General features: G+C 55.3%; 1 protein-coding gene across 1 annotated transcript in view; it reads left to right on the top strand.

Annotated features, from left to right (window-relative positions):
- The window catches only part of PTPRN2 (protein tyrosine phosphatase receptor type N2), a 332,127-nt gene that overhangs the window by 286,683 nt on the left and 19,160 nt on the right, over window positions 1-26,284 (top strand). Inside the window, exons 14-15 of the mRNA XM_084896450.1 lie at window positions 17,876-18,023; window positions 19,597-19,670. Coding sequence (XP_084752576.1) covers window positions 17,876-18,023; window positions 19,597-19,670 — 222 coding nt within the window. The remainder of the gene's footprint in view (window positions 1-17,875; window positions 18,024-19,596; window positions 19,671-26,284) is intronic.

Raw genomic sequence — 26,284 nt, 5'->3', positions numbered from 1 at the left:
CTGTGTGTGTCGGGCCAGACACACCGCTCAGAGCACACGCCTCATTGCCGGACTCCGTGTGAGCGGCCGCAGGGTCTCTGGTGGGAGCGCTTCCCTCTGGCAGGAAGCACCCTCGCCAGCAGCCCTCGGCCCAGGCCTGGGGACCGGCGCATGGCAGGGACCCAGGAGGTGGTTTGCACAAATACATGAACACACTGTGTGTGCCTGCGTGGGGTCCCCTCTGAGAAACCCACCGCGCCCCTCCCGAAGGTCAAGGGCCCTGGGAACCCTCTCTTCCTGGAAGGCTGGCACCCCCAGTGGGCATCGGAGCCAGTCCTGTGTGACAGACGGCAGGGCCAGCCGTGCAGGCAGTGACGTGGACAGAGGAGTCAGGCGGCCCCCTGCGTGTGCAGGCTGAAAGCCCGAGCTCAGGCTGTGGGGGTAAGAAAAACGCTGATTTGATCCTGTGCCTCTTCGGGGCAAAGCAGAGGCTTCACCAACAATGGCAGGAGAGTCTGCCCAAGCTCCATGTCCACAGGGAAGGTGCGGCCCAGCCCACGCGTGCCCTCTGCCCCTGGGACACAAGGCGGAGCCGCCGCTGGCGTCCCTGAGCATGTACGTGTGTGGCGGCCACGGCCGGGAGCCTGGGGATGACCGTCAGGATGGAGGGGCCGCAGAGGGGAGCTCCCCCCGGCCGCTGACCTGGCGTGGAGGGGCGGGTCCCCGTGCCACACGGCACCGCACATCCGTGTGCCTCCCTCCCCCGGCGCGGCCTCAGTCTCACGGGGGCCTGTGTGCCCGTGGCGCTGGCCTGGGCACATCCACTGCCCACGTGTCGGCCGGCCGCCCCAGAGCTCCTCGGAGACGTGCCTTGAGGGCAGTGTCAGGCCACGGAGGCAGCACCTGCCCTCGTCCCGCCGCCGCCTCAGAGCCCGCCTCCCTCGGGGCTCGTCTGCACGTGCCATGGCGCTCTTCCTCCCGGGCGGTCACAGAGGCCTCCTGGGCGGGAGTCCGGGCGGTGTGTGTGGCCCCTGCGTCACGCGGGCTCCGTGGCGGGAGTCCGGGCGTGTGCGTGTGGCCCCTGCGTCACGCGGGCTCCGGGGCGGGAGTGCGGGCGGTGCTGACTGTCAGCAGGAGGGTGGGGCCAGGGCAGGGCCAGAGTCAGGGTGACAGGGCGGCAGGCGTGAGGGCCGGGCACCGCCTGCCGGAGTCCGCAGTGAGGGGACCTGTCCGCCGGGCCGCACGGCGAGAGCCTGGGCTTCCCCCACCCTTCCTGCGGCTGCCGTTTCCCCGTCCTGTCCTCGAGGCCTCGTCGCCTGCCCTGGGACACTCTCCCGCTTCCCACTGCTCGAGGCTTCTCCCACTCCAGGAAGAGCCGGTCAGCCCTACGGGGCCCTGTGGGCACGGTGCGGGTCAGCCCTACGGGGCCCTGTGGGCACGGTGCCGATCAGCCCTACGGGGCCCTGTGGGCACGGTGCGGGTCAGCCCTACGGGGCCCTGTGGGCACGGTGCCGGTCAGCCCTACGGGGCCCTGTGGGCACGGTGCCGGTCAGCCCTACGGGACCCTGTGGGCACAGAGCCCAGTGTGTGCCTAGCGCACAGTAGGTGTTAGTCACTCACTGGTCAGCAGGCCCCGCCTTCTACTGTCTGGGAGCATACACCCAAGGCCAGTCGAACCAGAGAGCCCGGGGCCAGCATGCGCCGCCGCTGGTTCACCCCTGCCGGCCACGTCACGTCCTGCGCGGGAGGAAGCTCTGAGGGCCGCGCTGTGCCCCGCCGGGCTCTGCTCACCTCCCTCCGCAGACACTCACACCGTGTGTCTGAGCGCCTGCTGCGTGTGACGGGCGTCGGTGGCTGGCGGCATGGGGAACCTGGGTGCACACGTTTGGACGGGGTTGGGGTGCAGGCTCTGGCTGCTGAGCTGGAGCAGGAGGGTAGAGGGTGGCAGCGTGGGATCCATGCCCACTGCGCCCCACACCTCGCAACCGCACGGCGCGTCCTTGCTGCAGCTGAGCTGGAAAGAAGACGAAAAACGTCTTGCATAGTCTTCTCCTAACGCTTCACCCAAACCGGGCACACGGCTTCCGATGGATCGCTTTCTTCTCTCTCTGCTTCCAACTCCTCATCTTGCAGCCTTGGAGGAGGCACGCTGGCCGGGCTCGGTGACTGCGGCTGACCCTGGCCCTCGCTGTCCCTTTCTCCGCGGGAGGCAGCTGTTCGCTGCTGACAGGAAGGCCTGCACAGGCTCGGCTCCGGGCTCTGTGCCCTCTTAGCAAGTTTGGTTGGTGAAGAGAAGATACATTTTTGATCTTGTGTGAGCTGTTCCAGTATTGATGACATTTCTATCCTCCTATTCTTATCTTACTGCACATTAGGAATTAAAAACCAAAGTGCTTGGCCTGGCTGGGCTGCTTAGTGGGTTGGAGCATCATGCCATACACTGAAAGGTCGTGGGCTCGAGTCCGGTCAGGGCACATACCTGGGTTGTCGGTTTGATCCCCATTTGGGGCACATACAGAGGCAATGGGTTGATGTTTCTCACAACGATGTTTCTCTATCCCTCCCCGTATCTCTAAAATCAATAAAGATATCCTCAGTGAGGGTTAAAAATAATAGCAAATAAGAGAGAGAGAGAGAAGGGAAGAAGGAAGGAAGGAGGGGGGGAATGAAGGAGGGAAGGAAGGGAGAAGAGAAGGAGGGAAGGAATGGAGAAGGAGGGATGGAGGGAGGGAGGGAAGGAAGGGAGGGAGGGAGAAGGAAGGAGGGGAGGAGAAAGCTGTGCCCCCTGAGTGCTGTTGGGATCCTGCCGCTCCGCCTGTGTGTGGACCTGGTGCCTGCCCTCGGGCAGGAGAGCGCGCTCCGCCTCTGCCCTCTCCTGGCACCTCACACCACTCGCTGAAATGCTCTCCTCCTAAACACATCCTCGGGAATCATAATGAGCACATCCAGGCACGGAACATAAAGGCTGTTCTAAGAAAAGATCTGGGCTTTGTAATGGGGAAGAAGCTGTCTGCGTTGCTAGGCAACCGTCCCTCCTCTTTCCTCCGCCTGAAAGGTCCCTGTGATAACCGTTGTCTCATCTTTCCGGCAAAAAGGTCTCCTCTGGGCCTCCTCCCGGAGGTGGAGGGCGGAGGGCGGTGCGGTGGGGGTCCCCGAGGGCTGCTGCTGTGGCGCGGCCTGGAATTGCTGTTGAATTGACCTTCGGCGGGAGGAGCTGGCATCAGCACATGCAGCCCACGGCGGCTGCCTCTGAGCACCCGGGGAGGCGGCCACCGTGCCGGCACTGGAGCTAGCAGGAGCCCCATTTCTCCATCGCAGCGGCCCCCGCGGCCCCCATGCCCCCGTTTCCTCGGAGGGGCCCTTTCCCAGGATCTGTTGGGTCTGGAGGCCCCTCCCGGGTTGGTGCCTCAGACCGCGGCCACGCTCCTCCTTCGGGAAGCCCAACTTGGCTTGCAACTGCCTTCTGTACATCAGTGGAATTTCTAAGAAACTCCAGCTGCAAGTGTATTTCACGTGTCAAATGGACATGGTGGGGGCAAAATCCAAATTTTATTTCCTCACTTAATAAGGACTGCGTACTCATTCATATTAATAAAAGTTGCTGCAAAACACGTACTTGAAATGCATCTTCCCCATTCCCAGTGGTTCATAAAAAGGAGGCAGAAACGGGCGTCAGTGGGGTAACCGTCCTGATGTCTGGTCCGTGTCAGTCTCAGAAATGGTGCTCCGTGCAGGTCCATTGGAGTTCTGTGCGAAAGCTCCCAAACGCAGCGATCCAGGGAGTGAGAGAGGGCGGGTGCGACCTGGTGAGGGCGGGTGAGGAGCGTGCAGTCCACTTAGAACGACAGAGGGGCCCTGGCTATGTGCCCAGTGGTTAGAGCACACCGCACAGGCCAAGGCTGCAGGCTCAATCCCCGCTCAGGGCACATTCAAGGAGCAACCAATGAGTGCGTGAATAAGCAGAGCAACAAATCCTCGTCTCTCTCCTTTCCTCTTCTCTAAAATCCGTTTTAAAAATTAGAATGATTGGATTTATCTCTTCAAGTTTTATGTGGTTTCTTCCCACTTTTCCACTGTTTCTCACTTATCTTTGAAGGAGAACAGATCATGGGTAGAAACAAGACACCTTACCTATGATGTCTTCTTGTTGTTGTTGTTGTTAATCCTCACCTGAGGAGACTTTTTCCATTGGTTTTTAGAGAGAGTGCAAAGGGAGGGAGGGAGAGAGAGAAACATTGATGTGAAAGAAGCACATCAATTGGTTGCCTCCCGCACACACACCAGCTGGGCTGGGGATCAAATTTGCAACCCAGGTAGGTGCCCTTGACTGAGAATCAAACCTGAGGCCCTTCAGTATGCTGGCCGGCTCTCTAACCACTGCACACACCGGCCAGGGCATCACCGGTAAAGTGTTGTTTGAGAAGCAGCTAGTTCAGGAGTTTATGATGCTTTGGGTAGATATTTTAAACTTTTAAAAGGCAAAAATTAGTAGAACTAACATAAAACCTAGTTAATTTTTCTACAGACATGTGTTCATTGAAGCAGCCACAGACTCACGTTTAAAACCCGACATTGTCAGTGGCGGTGGGTTTTTTGTCTGGGGGCCAAGTCCCAGAAGGAAGAGATACGGAGGCATGTGGAGGCGGTGGCCTGGCCGAGCGGCTCTCGCTGGCACACGTGCCCCAGTGGCTGTAACTAACTGCACGCGGCCGGGAGGCCACGGGCTGCGCTCCGAGATGCATCAAAGCTGACTGCGCTGCCGCCGTGCAGGCCGTTTACGCTAATGAAGCTGGATGGAAGCCGTCGGTAATTATTCCCACTATTTGAATGACAAGCAAAGAATTTTATCAGCAGACTTTTAAATGAAAGGGGATTAGCAGCTAATGTGGAAATTGTTCAACTTCTTAATGAAAATAATTCTGAAGAAAATGTTTAGTGGAAAGAGAGGCTTGGCGGAAGCATTTGCCATTAAAATAGCCATTTTCTGAGTCTCCGTGTGACTGCGTCTGCGTTTGTCAGCAGGGTGCAGACATCTCCGGAAGCAAATGAACATTTTACAGGATCCAGCTGCCGTGTGTCCCCGGAATGGGTTACAGTCTTCCCACACAGCCGGGGAAGGCGAGGGCCTCGGAGCCAAAGCTGGAAAATTTTAAATGTATGAGAACATTCTAGAAGAAATCACAGTTTGCTTATTAGCACCGGGAGCTGCCTTTCACCCTTCTGAGTGCTCGTGTGATACTGAGACAATCACTGTCATTAAAGAAAACGTGTCCGACGAAGCACTGGACCTATTTGTCCAAAACGGTCCCGTCCAGTCACTGCGGCAGCTCAGTGACCCCGGCATTACCTTCACCCTCGGGCCTGACACCGAGCACCCATGGCCACCGAGCTGGGGCACACCCTGGCCTCCTTCACCGGGTACTTCCTGCCGCAGGGCGGCCTCTGGAGCTGAGGACGCACCTCATGTTTACTCCTTCGTCCTGAGCGCGCCCTGCGGCAAAGGTGCGGACCGAGCCTAGGTTTATGGCTTCTGGTCAGAGCCCCCCACTGTGAACGGGGAGGCCGCGTGCCGGTCCGGCAGCACCGGAGCTGGCCTGGAGGAGCGGCACTTCCAGGGCATCGTGTGTGCCAGGCCCTGGCTGGGCCGGAGGCGCGGCTGCTGCCCACACCGGCGTCCCAGGAGCTGGGCGGGGTGCGGAGTGCAGTCACTCTTAGCGGGTCTGTCTCTCAGCCTCCTCTCTGGTTGGTCTCGGCCCGAACGGGTCCTAGGACACTGAGCCCACCCGCTTCTGCAGTCCCAGAACTAACTGAGTTTAGGGTTAAGCTATTGGCTATTAATTTTCTCTGGTATTTTGGGCAAATGTCTTCTCTGAGATCCATGCATTGGCTAAGATGACAGAGATCGAAGTCCAGACACGCTGTCAACATGACAAAGTGCAAACGCGCTGGCGCTGGCGCTGGTGCTGGCTGGGTGTCTCTCAGGTGTGGACGCAGGCTTTGACTTCGGGAGAATTAAGGCAAAGCACTTGCCGTGGCTGTCTGAGGGATGGAGAGTTGAGACAATTACAGAATATTTTACAAGCTAAAGGGTTGCAGAAATCAAGAAGCATCAAGAAGAACAGGTGAGATGGTGAAATAAGCTGAATCTACATTAAATAAATGAAAATTCTCTCCTTTGCTCTGTTAGCCAATCCCAGCGGCTCTACCCGCTTCTCCCCTCACTCTACCCCAGCCTCAGCTGCTGGATCTGTATGGATGGTCCCAGCTTGTGCACCGGCCCACCTGGCACCAGTAACCTTTTAAAAGCATCTTATCGCCACGTGCCTCTTACCTCAAACCTCCCCATGGCCTCCCTTTGCTGCTAAACTAAATGTTGCCTTAAAGGTGACCAGACCTGGGAGGTGAGCACACAATAGAATACACAGATGTCATACCACAAAGCTATACCCTGAAATTGGTATAATGCTACTAACCAATATCGCCCCAATAATCTATTTTTTTAAAACTTCAAGACCTAGTCAAAACCGGTTTGGCTCAGTGGATAGAGCGTCGATCTGTGGACTGAAAGATCCCAGGTTCGATTCCGGTAGTTGTGGGCACATACCCAGTGTGTGTGTGTGTGTGTGTGTGTGGCGGGGGTGTGTGTGTGTGTGTGTGTGTGTGTGCAGGAGGCAGCTGGTCGATGTTTCTCTCTCATCGACATTTCTAGCTCTCTATCCCTCTTCCTTCCTCTCTGTGGAAAATCAATAAAATATAGTAGGGAGAAAAAAAAAAATTCAAGACCTAGCCTGTGTAGCTCACTGGTTGGAGCACTGGCCTGACACTGGGGAGACTCAGGTTTAATTTCTGGTTCAATTTCTGGGTTCAACCTCTGGTCCCTGTCTGGGCCCATGCGGGAGGCACCAATTGATGTGTTGCTCTCACATTGATGTTTCTCTCTTTCTCTCTGCCCTCCCTTCCTTACACTCTCTCTAAAAATCAATGGGGGAGGGGGGATATCCTTGGGTGAGGATTAAAAAAAAAAAAAAAAAAACCTGCAAAATTCTCCCCTTCACTCCAGCAGCCTGGCTGTCTGTCTCTGGACCATGTCTGTCTCGGGCCCTGGCCTCGTTGTCCTCACCCCATGACTCCCCACGGTCCTTGCTCTCTGAGCCCTTCCCCCATCTGTGCTGATGAACTCAGGAGCAGTCCTTCTCCATCTCAGTCTGCATCTTCTCATGGGTGCTGCCATCTGAAGTTGTCTCTCTGAATTACATTTATTTGCTTGTATGTGGTCTGTTCTCAGATAAAGAAATCAGACCCAGGAGCATACACAGCCCCTGATGCAAGCAACATACTTAATAAAATTAGTTGAGTGAATGAATAAATGAGTAAAACCAACACGAGCAGGAATCTAAGATAACTTGCAATTCTTTTTTTACAATATATATATTAGAGGCCCGGTGCATGAAAATTCATGCACTGGAGGGGGTGTCCCTCAGCCTGGCCTGTCCCCTCTCACAGTCCAGGAGCTCTCAGGGGTGGGAGGCGGCCTGGCGATCAGGGGAAGGCAATGCCCATCACACCTCTGCTGCTGCCACTGCCGGAAGCGCAAGCCTCAGCCGGCCCTGGTTACCTGAGCCTCAGCCGGCCTTGGGCACCTGGAAAGCTGACATCCGAGGCTTGCCTGCATCTTGGGCCAGCCCTGGGGAGCTGAGGGGACTGGGAGAATCTAGAGGCAGGCATGCGGGCAGGGCTGAGGGGACTGGGCACCATTATCTTGTAGCTGTGGACACCGCCATCTTTGAGGGTGGGGCAGCCAATTAGCATATTCCCTCCTTATTGGCTGTGGGGGCTGCTATCTTTGTGATGGTTGAGAGTCAATTAGCATATTCCTTCTTTATTAGATAGTATTTTTATTGATTTCAGAGAGGAAGGGAGAAGGGAGAAAGAGAAACATCAATGATGAGAGAGAATCACTGATGGGCTGCCTCTTTTGCTAGACTCAAACCTGGGGCCCTTCAGTCTGCAGGCTGAAGCTCTAGCCACTGAACAAAACCAGCCAGGATGATAACTTGCAACTCTTAAGTCTTCTACAATAAGAGGAGGGGTCTAGGCTTTGCTCACATGATCAAGCAAACCTTTTCTGCCCTGAATGTAAGTATTAATAGTTATAGGCTTATGGGAAATATGGTATAACTAGAGGTCTGGTGCACAAATTTGTGCACCAGTGGCACACCTTAGCCTAGCCTGCAGGATCAGGCCAAAACCAGCTCTCTGAAATCCCCTAAGGGGTCCTGAATTTCAAGACGGTGCAGGCCAGGCCGAGGGACCCCACTGGTGCATATTCAGGGCCAGGACACAGAAGGTTGGCCAGCCAGAGAGGGACCATGGGGGTGAGGGGGACTCCAGGGTCTCACTCAGTCCTGATTGGCTGGACCCCAGCAGCAAACTAACCTATCAGTTGGTGCACCTGCCCCCTAGTGGTCAGTGCACATCATAGTGAATGGTTGAGTGACCTTAGCATATCATTAACATATTACAGTTTGATTGGTTGAATGGAGGACTGAATAATCAGACACTTAGCATATTAGGCTTTTATTATATAGGATTCTCTTCATTATTTTGCATTGCTTGTATTCCTCTTTGTGTTTTTCCTGTGTTCACATAACCTTCGTTGTTAAGTTGTTATGTAAGATAATGAGATGCACACAGTTCACTGAACTCCTCAGGAATGGCCACTGGAGGCAGATAAGCCCCTCTCTCTGTCACCATCATCATTGTGCTGCCCTTTGTCTCCTGTCCTGCTCCCCCTCCAAGCATCACATCAGCCTTCTGTTTAGGAAGAGCAGATGGTGAGGATAGAATTGCTCACTTTTTCAAGTCATTCATTCACATGTTTCTGGAACAGAATATGTGCGTTATTGACATTTCCCGCAGGTTCCAGCTGCGCGTCTGTGCTGAAATGCTGCTCCGTCATCCTGCTCCACTACGCCAACTGTAGGGTCTGAGCCCCTCTGCAGGGGCTGGACCTTCTTGGACCTTAGATATTTGACGGAGAAGCCATGAGAAGTGGTGGGTGTATAAGAGTCTTTATTGTAGAAGCCAGTGGCCACGTAGCCAATGCCAACAAGGAGCCACCAGACAAAACAGTTCATCCAAGCAGAGTCACAGAGTCCCACAGTGGGCAGCGCACCCGGCCCGGTAGCAGTCTGACTTCCCACACAGCTGCAGCAGCCTCTGGACCCTCAGCAGCAGCCGGCTGGTCAGTAATGCATCTTCTCCATAATGCAGCCCGTACTGGCTGCTCAGTAACAACTTTATACAACTTCTTTCCAAATAGTGGCCTCAGACTTTTGGGGTGTAGAAGAGCACGCTTGCCCAGTGTACGGTGCACTAACTGTGGCCTTGCTATGCACCTGCATAGAGCAACTCAACCTTGGACACTCTGATTCCCATTCCCACACTCAGAGTGGCCTTGAGCCCCCGGCGTACTCTGAATAGGGTCCCACAGTCTGTAAGACTGTGATTTCTGTCAGCCACTAGAGCACAGGTCATGGAAAATCACAGCTCCTCTGCACTCCACTCACTGAGACTCGCTGGGCCGACCGCCGCTGACCCAGGGACCTGTTCAGGGCTTGCCCGTCGGTTTTGGCTTCTTATGACCCAGGACTCATCTAGAAAGGGCTCCCAAAACCCAGATAATAAATCCCATGAGCTAAGCTCCAGCCAGTAAAGTTCTACATCTTCCAGATTTAGTTTCACGGCCTCCTGAGTCACCTGCGCAAAGAACGGCCTCTCTGCCGTGTCCCGGGCAGCCAGCAGAGCCTTGAGAAACGTTTTCTTTGGAGCTCCTGTGTGCTTCCTCAGCCCTCCCGTGTGTCGTATTTCTCAATTGCAAAAAGGGTTTAAATAACACAGACAGTTCCGCACCTCATCAGCACCAGCATGGTGGGCCCTGCCCCCACTGTGCCTCGTTTCTGCCATGGGCATCTACTCACTCCCCTTCTCTGCCGGACAGGTGTGAGGTGTGAGGTGTGAGGTGGGGACTTTCTCTCAAAGGCCCTAATGCTTGGAAGTCTCTGTATTAACGTGAGCTCAGTGATCCCATTGGCTGCCAGAATCTGTAAGGGGACCCCAGCACCATGGACTGGGGTGCCCACACCCCGACCTCAGCATTCAGAGACAGGAGGGTGGGGGCGTGGGGCTGACCAGGGACCTGGAAGCTGATCCCAGGAGTTGACACCAGTAGACGCTGCCTGTGACAGCGTCATCTGGGGCGGACTCGGAAGCTCTGTCCACCGGAAATCACCTTCACTCGTCAGCAGCTTGCTTTCAGTTGTAGCAATTCCTCATCTCAAGCGTGGTCTGAAACACCTCCTCTCAGAACAGTGATAAATGAAAGAAACACACGGAGAGGTGGGGCATGCTGGGCCATCCCTGGCTCCGTGTGGAGTGGGTGCCGATGCCACGGGATGCCGCGGTTGCGTGTGGGCTGTGCCAGCACACGGCGGAGTCTGAGCCTGGGGGGGGGACAGCATCCCTGTGAGCAGGTGCGATGCTGAAACTGCACTTGGTGTCGCTTGTCACTATGTCTCCGAGGACGCGCCATGCACCTGCACAGCAGGCGCCCCCTGAGCTCTGGTTCCCGCTGCTGCCGGCGGGGGCGTTGGGGACTTCAGGTGCCGCATGTCCTAGTGGCGGGTAAATGGCCCAGGACAATTTACCCAACAATCGGGCACAGGGCGGGGGGGGGGGGGGGGGGGGATTTAGAAGGTTCCACCGCGACCACCATCCCTTCCACTTTTACTTCACATTCGAAAGCACACGCATGGTTCCCACTTTTTGGAGCAGCGAATGAGGGCCGTGAGAGCAGTATGCGTGGCCCTGTGGGTCCAGCCCTTTCGCCCTCGGCGTTGCCCTTCAGCATCAAGAGCCTCCCGCCTGTGAGGGCTGCTCCTGGCAGCGGTGCCGTGGCCCTGGCCTGCGCCAGAGCTCCCAGGCGCTCCAGAGAATCCGCTTTCCTGCCCTGGGGGCTAACCATCGACCGGGAAACTGTACAGAAAACATCTAGGCCAGATCAACCACATGGGCACGCCGCATCTCAGGTTGGCAACACCACTTTTGTTCCAACGCCTGGATGCTGTCATGGTACATCGTGTGGAAGCCAGTCGCCGTGTCTGCCCAGGACACTTTTCTGGAAGGAGTCCTTGTCACCAGCGGCTGTTCATAGTCCTTCTGCCAGACCGTCTGGTCATGTGGGTGGTGACGGGGCGCTGGGAGCAGGAAGTGCTTGGGTTGGGTTAATACTCATAACACAGGGCTCGTGAAGACTGACATTATCCTCAACAGGCAAAGGAACAAAAACCTCAAAGAAATGCAAGCATCGTGGCCTGCTGTAAGAGCTGACCCGTGCAGACTGAGGCCCACCGTGTGTGCCGGTCCCGAACTTGGGAAACCCAGATTCCAAAACTTGGGGTCTCCCCCGAGCAGTGTGAGTGGGGCCAGTGTTTCTGTGAACCGTGGCGTCGAGGCAGGGTTCGGGCGCAGCCCTCCCGCTCGGCACCGCAGCGTCGGCGGGCACTGGCCACACTGGACTCCACAAATGTAAAGGCGGCGTGTTCTTCCCACCAGGACCCTTCCAGAACCTCTGCCTGCCCTCTGGATGCTGGGAGTGTGGAGAGCAACTCGCAAAGGCAATGGGCAGGCTCCCTGTGCCCCACATGGCAAGCAGCAGCAGTCGCGTCCAGCTCCTGAGTTCTCAGCTCAGCCAGTTAGCACTGAGCAGCCACTCTGAGATTTGCATTTTCAGGATGTGCTGTGGGGTCACTCCTGCACCAGCACCCGGGGCTCCTGCACCATCAGCACCTAGCTAGCTCCTGTCCCTGGCCGGCTATGCCAGCACTGTGAACAGCACAAGCCATGTGCAGCCCCAGGGTAGGACCGTGCGGAGTGAGGCACATTGGTCTAAAGGAGTCCCCTAGCACCTGGAGCTCGCAGCCCATTGTGACGACAGGTTCTAGAAATGCCCAGCTCCTTAACGGTGACAGCACGGTTCCATCCCTGTGAGCAGGACCCTGAGAAGTGGGGACAGACCGTGTCAGGTCCAACTCAGAGGGAGGAACAGACTTGGAGAAGAAGAGCACGGGGGAGATGACCTGAACGCCACTGCGCCCGCATTTACCGGCTGGCATTCGAACGTGGCCCTCCTGCTGGGCATGTCGGTGCTGCTTGCATCACCCAGAAAGGAGGAGGCAGAGAGGAAACAAGGAAACCAAGCCCTGAGTTACTTTCCTGGGTGATTCTTCCAAATTTCAAAAGATCTGAAAGCAAATTCGTTTGGATGCTCATCATGGATATAAAATTGTCCTCTGTGATTCCAATTACAAAATTCCAGACTGCAATCATTCCACAATATTGACCATTTGCCCAAACCACATGCTAAGTGACCCCCCTTCTCAAAACAAGTGGCCCCAAGAAGAGGAAGATCCTGGCGCCCAGGAGAACTGCTGACCTCCCAGAGACAGGCTTTAAACCGGAAGTGTCTGGAGAGGAACCAAACGGCGTAGGCAAGTGCCTCTCCCACAACCACATCAGAATTACAATAAAACACAGAGCTGCCGCCATCCGAACCCGCCTGGGAGCTGGCAGAATGGAAGTTCACTGGGGAAGTAAAGGAGAAAGTGCATCGAGACTGGTAGGAGGGGTGGAGACGGAACGGGCTGGTCCAACACCCATGCGGGGCCTGCCTTTTTGTGCATGGCTTGTTTTTAATCGAGGGGTGTTGTGGCTAGAGTCTTCCTGTGGGGATCAAGGGGCCCCAGCCCCACACCAAACCCACAGCCCAGGGTTCCAGCGCTGGGAAGAGAAGTACCTTTAACTTTGGTCTGTAAAAACTAGTGGGGATTGAGGCTGAGTGACACAGAGGCTGCTGGATACCCAAGCAGTTCCTTTAAAGGGCCAGTGCACAAACTTACATGGTCCCACTCCCTCTGAGCTCCAGTGCTAGGGCAATTGCTTGGAGAGAGCCAGGGATATATAGGGAGGAACTGGACTGTCTGGCATTGAGGCAGGAACTAGGGGGCAGCTTTCTTCCAGACAAAAGTGCTGGTAGCGGTCATTGTTCTTATTCTGGGACCTCTCCCATCACAGAGCTGACTAGTAGCCATATCTGAGTCTCCATCAGCCTGGCTCACACTGTTCGCTCAGCCCTGGTGACTCCTGACCCCCGCGCCACCCAATTGCAGCTTCACCCAAACTGTTTGAAGCAACTTTTCCATCTGAATGGCAGATCTGCAGATCGCTCTGTAGCTCCTGATGGCTGGCCCCAGGCAGTGGCTGACTTTGCACCTCCCAGAGGCAGTGCACCCAGTATACAGCTTCAGACCACACCAGATTACAACTCTACATGTTCACAAGCAACACACTCAAGGGACAGACTTAGTGAGCACCAAAGCCCCATAAAAGCAAGGCTTGCTCCAGAAGGGTGTCTCCTGCACAGAAGCTCTTCCACTGTAGTCACAGCTGGTCCTCATAGTCAATTGGCCCGGAGGTCAACTCCTCCCACTGACACCAATAGCAATCAAGGCTGAACTATAACAAAACTGCTCGTAGCCCATACAGGGGTGCGCTTAGGGCCCAGCTCAGGTGACTGGGGAGGCTGAGCCACTGGAACCTACAGGAAACCTACTACACAAGGCCACTCTACCAACTCCAGGAAACATAGCTCTACTTAACACATAGAAGCAAACACAGGGAAGTAGCCAAATTGTGGACACAAAGAAACATGTCACAAATGAAAGAAATGGAGAAATCTCCAGAAAAGAACTAAATGAAATGAAAGCAAGCAAACTACTGATACAGAGTTCAAAGCAATGGTTGTAAGGATGCTCAAGGAACTTAATGAGAGCTTTAGGGGACTTAGTGAGACTTTAAAGATCTTAGTGATAATTTTAAGGATCTTAGTGAGAACATCAATGTCATGAAAAAGGACCAGTCAAAAATGGAGGATACACTAACTGAAATGAAGAATAATTTACAGGGAACCAACAGTAAAATAGAGGATTTCAAGAATCAAATCAACGGTTTGTAATATGAGGAAGCAAAAAACACCCAACCAGAAGATCAAAAAGAAAAAAGAATCCAGCCCTAACTGGTGTGGCTCAGTGGATAGAGCATCAGCCTGTGGACTGACGGGTCCCAGGTTCGATTCCAGTCAAGGGCATGTACCTTGGTTGCGGGCACATCCCCAGTAGGGGGCATGCAGGAGGCAGCTGATTGATGTTTCTCTCTCACTGATATTTCTAACTCTCTATCCCTATCTCTTTCGCTCTGTAAAAAAATAAAAAATATATATTTTTTTATATAAAAAAAATATATATATATATATTTAAAAAAGAAATAGTTGTATGTTAAAAAAGAAAGAAAGAAAGAAAGAATCCAAAAATATAAAGATAGAATAAGGATCCTCTGGGACAACTTCAAGCAACATTCACCTTATGGGGGTGCCTGAAGAAGAAGAGAGAGAATAAGGTATTGAAACCCTATTTGAAAAAATAATGACAAAACTTCCCCTACCTGGTAAAAGAAATAGACTTCAAAGTCCAGGAAGCACAGTGAGTTTCAAACAAGAGGAACCCAAAGAGGCTCACACCAAGACACATCATAATTGAAATACCAAGGATTAAAGACAAAGAGAGAATCTTAAAAGCAGCAAAAGAAAAACAGTTAATGACTTATAAGGAAATGCCCATGTAATTGTCAGCTAATTACTCAACAGAAATTTTGCAAGCCAGAAGACAGTGGCAAGAAATATTCAAAGCTATAAACAGCAAGGATCTATAACAAAGATTACCCAGCAAAGCACTCACTTAGAATTGGAGGTCAGAGAGTGCTTCACAGACAAGAAAAAGCTAAAGTAGAGGATAGGTGAGGCTGGGAGAGATCAATTGGGGGGGTGAGGGGAGACATATTTAATACTTTAATCAATAAAGAATTTTTTTAAAAAGGAAAGGCTAAAAGTTCATCATCACCAAACCAGTATTATGTGAAATGTTGAAAGGTCTTTTTTAAGAAGAGAAAGAAGGAGAAGGAGGAGGAGGAAGAGAATGAGGAAGAAGTGAAGGGGGAGAAGGAGGAGGAGAAGGAAGAAAGATAAAAAAATATGAACACACACAAAAAAATATGAACAATATGGCAATAAATACATACTGTATCTATCAACAATTGAATCTAAAAGTCAAAATAAAGGAACAAGAAATCTAATTAACAAAACAAGGAATCTATCTATATAAAACCTATATATTTGTGACGTGCACGGACCGACTTAGACGAAGAGAGAAACAGGCGACTGAGTCTATGAAAGGTCACAAACAGGTGGGGATGTGCTGCAGTTCGCATGGGGAGGCTGGGCCATCGGCCAAACTCCGCCGCTGCCCAGGCACCGCTCCAGAGGTGTGGCGCCCCCGACCCCTGACCCCTGTCAACCCTTCCTCCACGTCCGCCCCAGGAAGCCGGGACCAAGGGACAGAGGGAGGGAAAAAAGAGACCATGAACTCCATCCCCAGAGCCTGCCCCCTCCTATCAGACCGGAGCCAGCCCAGAACTTGCAGGAAGGGCACAAAGTGGGCAGCCTTGCCACACAGATGCCATGACTACCTGATCTGCCCAGGGTACCCCTCAGGCACTCACCCCACTTCTCCACGCCTCCCTAGCAAGGCCATGGGAGCTCTGCCCTAGGGACCCACTTCTCCATAGCTGGGTGCAGCAGACAGCAGATGCAAGGGGCAGCGGTGGCAGAAGACAAAGGCAGACACCCAGCTGACGGGAATGAGAGGGAGCGGCTCCTCACTGGCCGGCTTCACGCACTTCTGTGTCACTCAGGGGATGTCGGATTCCTTTTTCAGCCTGATCCCCACACGCAACATAGAGGGACCCCACCGGTGCACGAATCCATGCACCAGGCCTCTAGTCACATGAATAAAATAGATCCAGAGTCATTGAACCCTGGAACAGACGACTGATGAATCTCGGGAGGGGGAGGGGGGCGGTGGAACAGGTTAACAAAGAACTTACATACATACATGCATTACCCATGGGCATAGACAATAGGGTGGTAAAGGCCTGGGGCAGGGTGGGAACTGGGTGGAGGGAGGGTAATGGGGGGAAAAGAGGGACATCTGTAGTAATCTCAACAATAAAGATTTTAAAAATCAATAAAACAGTAAGTGGCTAGTCGCTCATTGGTTAGAGCAGTGGCCTGCTCACTAGAGGACCAAGGGTTTGATTCCTGCTCAAGGGTCCAGTTGCAGGTCCAATCCCTGGCCTAGGTTGGGATTGCAGGAAGCAACCATCAATGTGTCTCTCTCAGCAATGTTTCTCTCTCTCTCTCTCTCCCTCCCTCCCTCTCTCTTTCTCTCTCTCCCTCTCTCTCTCTCTCTCTCTCTCTGTCTCTTCCTCCTTCCCATCCACTCTCTCTAAAAAGAATCAGTAAAAAAAATTTCCTCAGGTGAGGGTTAACAAAAATAATAATAGCCTTAACCGGTTTGGCTCAATGAATGGAGCGTTGGCCTGCGGACTCAAAGGTCCCAGGTTCGATTCCAGTCAAGGGCATGTACCTTGGTTGCGGGCACATCCCCAGTGAGGGGTGTACAGGAGGCAGCTGATTGATGTTTCTCTCTCATCGATGTTTCTGGCTCTCCCTCTCCCTTCCTCTCTGTGAAGAATCAATGAAATATATTTAAAATAGTAATAATAAGTAAATAAAATAACAGTAAGTGACTGAGCTGGGGGTTGTCGGTAAGGCAGATCAGACCGGTGTCGACAGGCATGTCCTGGTCAGACTTGAGAGGAGGCTCGCTGGCACTGACCTTGACCTTTGGACAGAGTCATTAAGGGGGATCAGCATGAACCAGGTGCAGAGGGTGGGATGACTGGGGGAGGGGGTCCAATGGGGGAAGGTCTTATTGGGGTGGAGAGTCCAGGTCATTTGGACAAAGGCCAGGACTCATGTAGGCACTGAGGGCCCTCACCTGCCCACCAGCCCCCACTTGGGCAAGGCCACGTTGTGGGGATCCCTGCCACCCGCTCCTCCCTGAGGTGCGCTCTGAGCGAACGGCCTCAGCGTGCTCCGAGTGGACACATGAACTATCAGACAGTGCGTGTACTCTCGGGAGCAAGCCTGTATAATAAAAGCAGAGCACGCACCGACCCTCGACCAGGAGTTCGCGGGGAGCTGGGGAAGGGAGGGACCGAGCACACATTTGGGCCTGGGCCTCCATCTAGATCACACTGTGGCACCGGGTCCTGCACACGGTGGTTCCTGGGAAAAGAAAGTGGCTTCTCCGCCAACGTTTGCCGAGGCGCGTTCCGGGCCCAGCACGGCGGCGGTGAATCCCGGCTCCTTAGCCTCCCGGTGTCCCGGGACACGGCCGTTCTGTGCAGCGGTGTCCGTCCCCTCCCGGCAGCATCCTCTCGTTCGTTCGGAGCCCAGACCTGCTCCCGAACCTCCCGACACCCGCCAGCCCTCCAGACCCCGCCCTCTGCGCCGGCTCCGGGCCCACACCTGCTCCCGGCCCGCCCTCCCCACCCGGCCTGTGCCCTTCAGCCTGGCGCAGGGAGCCGCCCTGAGGGGGAGCCCGTTGGCTGCCCCCGCCCAGCACCTGGTGGCTGATCAGAGCCCTCTGCCCTGGCCTGGCCCTCCCGTCCTGTCCTGGCAGCGAGGGGCGGCGTCCTGGGCTGAGGCGCACGGCGCCCGGCGTGTCCGCACGGACAGAGCCCTCTGGCCCGGGGGGGGGGGGGGGGCGCCTGTCTGCGCTGGGCCCGCAGCCCGTGCCCCTCCCGAAGGCCAGGCTCCGGGGACGGGCGCCCTGGTTGTGCACGGGGTGCGGGCCGCGCCCTGACGCTGTTCCCGTTGCAGGCCTACATGGAGGACCACCTGCGGAACAAGAACCGGCTGGAGCAGGAGTGGGAGGCGCTGTGCGCGTACCAGGCGGAGCCCAGCAGCACGCTGGTGGCCCAGCGGGAGGAGAACGCGCCCAAGAACCGCTGCCCGGCGGTGCTGGCCTGTGCGTACCGGGCGCCGGGGGAGGGGCGGGCGGGCGGACCTGTCTCCACCGTCCCGTGTCAGTCTCACGCCGGGAAGCCCCCTCCCCCTCCCCCACCCCCACGCGTCCTCCCTGCGGCAGCCTGACCCCACTGAGCAGCAATGTGGCTCCCGTGAGGCCGTCCCGGAGCCACAGAGCCCGGTCTCTGTCCTGGGGTCGGCACAGTCCTAAAGGCCCAGTGGGTCAGCGGCGCCGGCTGCCGGCGCTGCCGGGCGGCTGTCATGGTGCGGTGGGTCCCTCAAGCCTGGTCCTCCGCAGTGGGAGCATCGGTCGCCCCGGCAACAAGGCACTGTGAGGGCTGGAGGGGATGGCGTGGTGCCGGCCGTGGGCAGCATCCCCCGTGGACGCTACCTGGCCAGGGACCACTGACAGTGGAAAAGCAGAAAGAAAAGCCCCACCAACGGCTATTTATTAAGCACCTACTGTGTGCCAGGGACGGGTGACAGACTCGGGTGGGCCCTCTGTCCTCGGACCCGGACGGAGGGCAGTTGGGAAGAAGCAGATCTCGGGGGCACTCGCCGCAAGTCGCCGGGTCAGGTGCGGCTGCGCTGGCAGGTCTGGTGGCGGTGTCAGCCCCGAGCCCTTCCCGGCACCTCCCCCGTGGAGCCCAGACACCAGGGCCCAGGGCGGTACAGCCCTCTGGCGTTGCGCAGTCTGCGGGGTCCTCGCACACAGGGACCAGGCCCGGCTGCGGCCAGCCCCTCTGACCAGAGCCGGAGCCTCGGACAGGAGCCGCCTCCTTCCTGGGAGTCGGAAAGGCCGCCGTGCTGACCAGTCGGGCAGCCCGCCGTGGGGCGTGAGGAGCAGCCCTGCTGGGGGCGGGGGGGCAGAGAGTCCACACGGCTGGGGGGGTGGATAAAGGGTCCTGAGCACAGGCCATCCCTCCTCCGCTCACAGCCCCTCCTCCGGCTGGAGGGAAACCATCAGGAGGACCCCACCCGCCGGAGCGGGGACCCGGGGCGTCTCTCATGCTGGCGTGACTGCCACGGCCCTGCGGGAGAGCCTTGGCGTGAGCGGGTGGGGCCAGCCTGGGGACCCCCCACCCACGGCCTCAGGCAGTACCTCCCTCACGGCCCCCTCGCCTGGCGGTGGGAGTTTGCTGTGGGCAGGATCCGCATTTCCCTTCCCTCTTAGTCGCCTTTTAAAACGAAGTTGCTGTCACCTCAGGATTTGGCTGCTTGTAGACGACAAAGCTTGAGGCCTAATAGCTTCCTCTGCATGTCGATACTGACTCGCTCTGTTGCCAAACATGTTTAAAGGTAAACTCTATGTAAATGGCGCAGATAACGTGGTGTGGGAACTTTACATAAAAACAAGTCTCTCCAGGTTGTACCAAGTGGGACACAGTGTCAGGTCCTCCTCCACGGATGGTGAGGGGAGTGAGGGGGAGCAGGGGTGGGTCACTCTGAGCTCCGGGGAAGGGCTGAGCACTCGGGGGGCGCCGCCTGCAGGCAGCCACCGGGCACATGGGCACCGCCGGTGCACTTCCGGCAGTGTGGGCGGCACAGACCTGACTCTGCTCTGGCCTTTGCAGACGACCACTCCCGGGTCCTGCTGAAGCCGGAAAACAGCCACAGCAACTCGGACTACATCAACGCCAGCCCCATCGTAAGTACCGTCCCCCAGCCTTTCCCAGGGTGCATGTGGGCGAGCCACGTGAGGATGGCAGAGAACCGTGCTGCCTGCTCCAGCAGAGAGCTGAGAATTAGCCTCAGCTGGGTAACTAGCCTCAAACAGGAACAGCCTTATCAGATAACTGGTCTCTACCAGGCAACCAATCTTAGCCAGGTAACTAGTTTCAACCGGTTAGCTTTAACCAGATAACTAGTCTCTACTAGGTTACTAGCCTCAACCAGGAACCAGCCTTAACTAGTTAACTAGTCTCAACTGGGTTCTTAGTCCCAACAAGTAACTAGCCCTAACCAGGTAACTAGTCTCAGCCAGGTTATTAGTCTCAACGAAGTAACCAGCTTCCCCACTGATCCACGTCTGTGTCCTGGGCAGGGGTCGGTGGCCAGCCTGAAGGTTTGCCCTTTCCTAGGCCCGCTGGTGCCCGATGCACTCGGGAAACGGGGAATCAGCCGCGCCTGGCACCTGGGTGTCTGGAGGGTGCAGGGAAGGGGTCTCTGTCACCCTGTGACTCCTCACTGTCGGGTCCCTGCGGCCAGCCCACCATCTCAGCTCCTGGGGAGGTGCCCCTGCCCTGGGCAGGGAGGACGGGGCTGAGTACCTGCATGGCACTTAAACTGGCAGCAGGGAAAGGACTGGTGTGGGTTTATGAGGGCGAGAGGCTGAGGTCGTCTCGATTTCGATGCGTTTCTCCACGTTGGTCTTAAGGGAGGCATCTCCCCGAAATCTTGATTTGCATCCAGTCAAGGACTGTGTGGATGCCACACTGGCTGTTATTCCAAGGCTGGTGAAAGGCCCCCGTGTGCTGGCAGCCCCCTGGCTCCCCAGCGGTGAGCTGTCCGTGACAGCATCGCCATGTGACTTCAAGCGGCCGCTGCTGACGGTGGGCCACGTGGCCAATTAGCTGGTCCCACCCATTCCATAGGGCCACGTGCCTGAGCCACATCGGCTTCCCCACACTTCTCACCGCCCGTCCTGGCAGCGCAGGGAGACGGCGGTGTGCCGGCCCAGCCGCCCTGGCCTCTGGCCGGTGGGCGAAGGCTGTCCGTGCCTCTGGATCTCGGCCCCTGGTCCCCAGGGTCTCCTGCGGCCACAGTCTTCTCGAGCACGTTGCCCTGGGCTTGGATTGTCTTGTGGGTTCTAATTCAAACCATCAAGGCGAAGCCGCGCTGGTGGCCGCCCGCCCCGCTGGGAGAGGCGCTGGGAGAGGTGCTGTGTCCGGGGAGGGGGGTCCGTGCTATCTGGCCCCGGCCTGCTCGACGCACGTGGCTCTGACTCCAGACCCCTGGAACCAGGAGGGTCATGTCCCTCTGTGGCTCCTGGTCCCCGGAGGACCCACGGGAGAACTAAAGGGTTGTCCTGGGTCCGAAAGGCCCTGTGTGGGTTCCCAGGCGGACGGCCCGGCTGCTGAAGTGGGAGCAGCACCCTGCGGTCAGAGGTGGCAGGAGAGAGTGGTGCTCCCTCCTCTATCCGATGCCACACCTTCCTACGCCTGGAGCTGAGGTGGCCTGGAACCAGGGGCGGCCCCTCTGAGACAGCAGAGGCTGGCGGCTGCGTCCAGCGGCTGGGTAAGAAGGCCGTTGGGGCTGGAGCCTGGCTGCGCGGGAGGGACGGCCATCCTCTCCAGGTTGTGCTCAGCTGCGAAAACTCCGCACCACCCTGGCCAACAGTGGGCGGCCTTTGCTTTCGAATCAGAGGCGAGGAGAGGGAACAAGGCCTGCCTCCCCACACGGCTCCGGCGTCAGGGCCCCTCAGGCGGCAGGCGCTGGGAAGCTGAGCACCGTCAGCACCTGGCACGTTTGTCAAACTGCACACTTCACGCAGGGACAGGCTGGCGTCTGCATCAGCAGTGAGGACCCCCTCTCTGTTCTGCAGTTTATTAAAGGTGGAAATGTTTAAGGTTTTAGTCCAGTGTCCCTGGATGGGTAGGATCAACCTCATTACAATGTCCATACTCAAGGCACTCTACTGATTCAATGCCATCCCTATTAAAATACCAATGGCACATTTCACAGATCTAGGACAAATACTCTAGAAATTTATATGGGCCCGAGGCGGGACACACGTCTGCCACGCTGAGCTCACCGGCCACTGGAGTGCTTCGCGGAGAAGGTGTCAGTGGGGACGTGCCTGCCTCCTCGCATCACACTTGTCCCGCCGTGGAGACCAGGCAGAATGAGGCTTCCGTCCCTGGCATTGTCTGTGCACTTTCATCACTGAGGATCCCACCCCACCCCACACTCAGGCGCTGGCTGGTCACAGTGAGTGCTCCTGCCAGGGCGTCAACTGCCCCCCAGAGGGTGTGGCACCACCACCAGGGCTGTCTTTTGTTGCTCGGTGGAGAACTCACTTCCCCGCTGAGCCCTCTAGGCTCTTCACTGCCTTCTGCGTGGCAGCCACGCGATGGCCACGCGACCATGAGAGTCCCACCTCTGTGGTCATGGGAACAGTAACTGAGACGCCGCAACTGAGACCTGTGACTAAGGTGGCCTTATTTACTCTCCTGAAACCAGTCAGATTTTCACTGCTAATCACGTTGCTCATTTTGAAAGCAACTGAATGCTACTTCGAACACAGTAACAATTCAAAACCAGGCTGCTCTCTCCACTGCTCTAGGCAGGAGGGGGCGGTGTCACCCCAACACGTGTACCTCGAAAATCAGAACTCCTGGTCCCTGCTCGGTGTTTTCCTGCAGAAACGTCTTAACCGGGGCTTTCAGCAAGAGGACAGATTGCACCTGCGCTGTGTGTGCTGACTCTCAGAGTGAGGTCCACCTTCATTCTGAATCCCTAAATCAGGGCACAACCAGTGCCTTCCTACCTGCCGCCCGCCACCCCTGCTGGCTCGGACTGCATCCCTGGAGGAACTTCCCTCTGCCCTTGTGCTGCACGGACTATGAGGTGCGGGGTTGGGGGCGTCTATAGCGCCAGGCCTCAGCTCTGCAGTGCGACAGCAACGCCGCGTCTCCCCGGCCTGGCAGACGCACCGCAGGGTGCTAGGTGATGCCGGTGGCGGCCTGTGTCACAGGTGCTGTCTGGAATCGTGTGTGGTTGAAACTCGCTGCTCCCTGGATCGGGAGCTGTGTGCGTAACCGTGACCTTTAAAATTGGAGCATCCTGAATCCTGGGCGACACCAGAGTCCCCTCTGGGCAGAGCCGAGAGCCAGGCATGTGGTCTGGCCAAGCAGCTGTCCATAGGCTGACCCCCCACGGTTCTGGGGGCGTCCTGCGACCCCATGGGCTGGGGGGATGGTGATGGGACGGGGTGCGGACACCAGCGGGCGTGGCCCTGTCCTCGGCCTGTCCCTTCGCCAACCTCGGAACGTGTTTGATCCCCTCACTTCTCCAGCCCTAGTCCTCCTGCTGCTTGCTTTCTTTTCCTGCTCAGTCGTCTTTCAGTCAGTGTTCTGATGGAGACTTAGGAGCACATGCTCCCCCTGGGAGGCCGGCAGGCAGCCTCAGACAGACCGCCCAGCCTCTGTGCCCCCTGAGCGGGGGGGTCAGCTGCTGAGGTGGCCCCCTTCCCCGGATGCGTGTGTGACTCAGCCGTGCTGAGCCTTCACGGTAACAAAACAAGTGCCAATTAAGAAACCAAGATGGCCGAAACCGGTTTGGCTCAGTGGATAGAGCGTCGGCTTGGGGACTGAAGGGTCCTGGGTTCGATTCCGGTCAAGAGCATGTACCTTGGTTGCAGGCATATCCCCAGTAGGGGGTGTGCAAGAGGCAGCTGATCGATGACTCTCATCGATGTTTCTAACTCTCTATCTCTCTCCCTTCCTCTCTGTACAAAATCAATAAAATATATTTTTTTTTAAAAAAAAAAAAAGAAGAAAGAAAAGAAACCAAGATGACAGCATAGGTAAACGCCTAACTGCAGCCTCGCACAGCAATTTCAAAAAATACAACTAAAATACAAAATGGACATTATCCAGAACTACAGGAAAGTTGACTGGCTGGAAATTCTACAACTCGAAGGAAAGAGAAAACCAAAAGGAAAATCAGAGGAGCTGTAAAAGCCATGTATGGAGACATGGTGCATGCACGGAGAGGACAGAGCCGGAGAGGAGGGGCGGCTGAGTGCCTGGCTGGCATTCCCTAGTGGGAAAGAGATAAAAGCTCCAGACTGTGCTGAACTCCAGTTCCAACTGCACTGAACCCCAGTTCTGGGCGAGACCCTGGCTACCCAGGCTCATACAGAGGGAATCTAGGCTGTAAGGCGGAAACTCAGGCAAGCGGCAAAAGGGAGAGTCCTGGAGGCAAGCACGTTGCACGCAGAGGATGGACTGTTGACTGTGTTGTTGGATTGCTCTAGCGGGAAGGAGACAAAAGCTCCGGACTGTGCTGAGCCCCAGTTCCGACTGCACTGAACCCCAGTTCTAAGCCAGACCCTGAGGACCCAGGCTCATATGGAGGGAATATGGGCTGTAAGGCGGAAACTCAGCGGAACGGCGAAAGGCAGAGTCCCAGAGGTGTGCACGTGGCACACAAGGACAGACTGTTGACTGTGCCGCTGGATTGCCCTAGGACTGCACTGAACCCCACTTCCAATCCCACTTCCAACTGCACTGAACCCCAGTTCTGGGCTCATTGGGGGAGAGACTAGACTATCTGGTAGCGGGTGAAACTCGAGGGCACCTTTCTCTCAGAGGTGCTTGCAGTGAGTACCAAAGCAACGAGTACCAAAGGACACAGAGGAACACTGAGACTCAGGGACCTCTTAGGGCGGGACTGATGGTAAGCCAAGGCTGTAGGCTCCATCCTGAAACTCCATCCCATCCAAACTGAGAACAGAGGCTTTTGCAATTTTCCAAGTCTAGTCGAATAAGGCTGTCTCCTGGCATAGACACAGCTGATCCTCACAGCCAATTGGTCTGGAGGTCAGTTCCCCCCTGTGATACCAACAACAATCAAGACTTAACTACAACAAGGCTGTACATACAGTCCACAAAGGGGTGCACCAAGATTGTCCACCTCAGGTAACTGGGAGGCTGACCCATTGAACCATATAGGACACCTTAGCACACAAAGCCACCCTACCAACTCAGGGAAGCAGCGAAAATGCCGAGACAAGGAAACAGATCACAAATGAAAGAAATGGAGGACAAAAAGCAACTGGATATAAAGTTCAAAACCATGGTTATAAGGTTTTTCAATAATTTCCTAGAAAAGGCCGATAAAATAAATGAGACATATGAGGATATGAAAAGGGATCAACTAGAAATAAAGAATACATTGTCTGAAATAAAAAATATTATACAGAGTCCTAAAAACAGAATGGAAGATCGCAAGAATCAAGTCAAAGATTTGGAGCATAAAGAGCCAGAAGACACTCCTCCGCAGAAGCAAGAATTTAAGAGAATACAGAAAGTTGAAGATAATGTAAGAAACCTCTGGGACAACTTTAAGCCAACCAACATCAGAATTATGAGGGTCCCAGAAGAAGAGAGAGAGCAAGATACCAAAAACATATTGGAAGAAATAGTGACAGAAAACTTCCCCCACCTGGTGAAAGAATTAGACTTACAAGTCCAGGAAGTGCACAGAACCCCAAACAAAGGGAATCCAAAGAGGACCACACAAAGACACATCATAATTAAAATTCCAAGAGCAAAAGAATATTAAAAGCAGCAAGAGAAAAGCAGGTAGTTACCTATAAGGAGCACCCATACAATTGTCAGCTGATTTCTCAACAGAGACCATGCAGGCCAGACGGGAATGGCAAGAAATATTCAAGGTAATGAATAGCAAGAACCTACAGCCAAAAATACTCTACCCAGCAAAGCTATCACTCAGAATCAAAGGTCAATAAAGAACTTCACAAATAAAAAAAAAAGCTAAAGAAGTTCATCACTGCCAAACCAGAATTATATGAATCGCTGAAGAGGCTTCTTTAGGAAGAGGAAGAAAATAAAGACAAAAATTATGAACAACAAATATGTAACTATCAACAAATGAATCTAAAAGAATTAAAAAACCTGATGAACAATATTAACTGGTGAATATAACAGAATCAGAGGTATGGAAGGGGAGTGAACTGTCGATTCTCAGGGAAAAGGGAGTGGGGGTGTGGGAAGAGACTGAACATAAACTGTGCACCTATGGATGAGGACAATGGGGGGTGGGGAAAGGGCGGGGGGTGGGGTGGGAACCTGGTGGAGGGGAGCAATGGAGGTGGGGGGAGAATGAGGGACATTTGTAATAATATGAACAATAAAGATCTGTTTTTTAAAAAAAGCAACAACAAATTTTTTAAAAATTGTGCATTAAAATAAAAAATAAAAACAAGTGCCAGGGCGGTGACGCTCTCCAAAGGCAGAAGCACTGCCGTTCGTGAAGGCTTCCCGGCGGAGGGCTTCGCCACGAGCGCTGCCCTCTCCGCCGGGGCCCACAGTCTCACCCGGCTCCACAGGGCCCTGACTCTGCACAGGCGCTCACCCTGCTCATGCCAGCCCGCTCCGGGTCCGTGGAAAGGCCCCTGCTGGCCCCCTGTGGCCCAGCCTGGGTAGCAGGTTCATCACTTGGCGTCGGCCTCACTTCCTTTTCTTTTTAATCCTCAGCTGAGGATACCTCTCATTGACCTGTAGAGAGTGGACG

This window comes from Pipistrellus hanaki, assembly GCF_964339955.1.
Source record: "Pipistrellus hanaki genome assembly, chromosome: 10".
NCBI classification, from domain to species: domain Eukaryota; kingdom Metazoa; phylum Chordata; class Mammalia; order Chiroptera; family Vespertilionidae; genus Pipistrellus; species Pipistrellus hanaki.
Note: the sequence above shows the minus strand (reverse complement) of the source record. Positions and strands in the feature narration are given on the sequence as shown.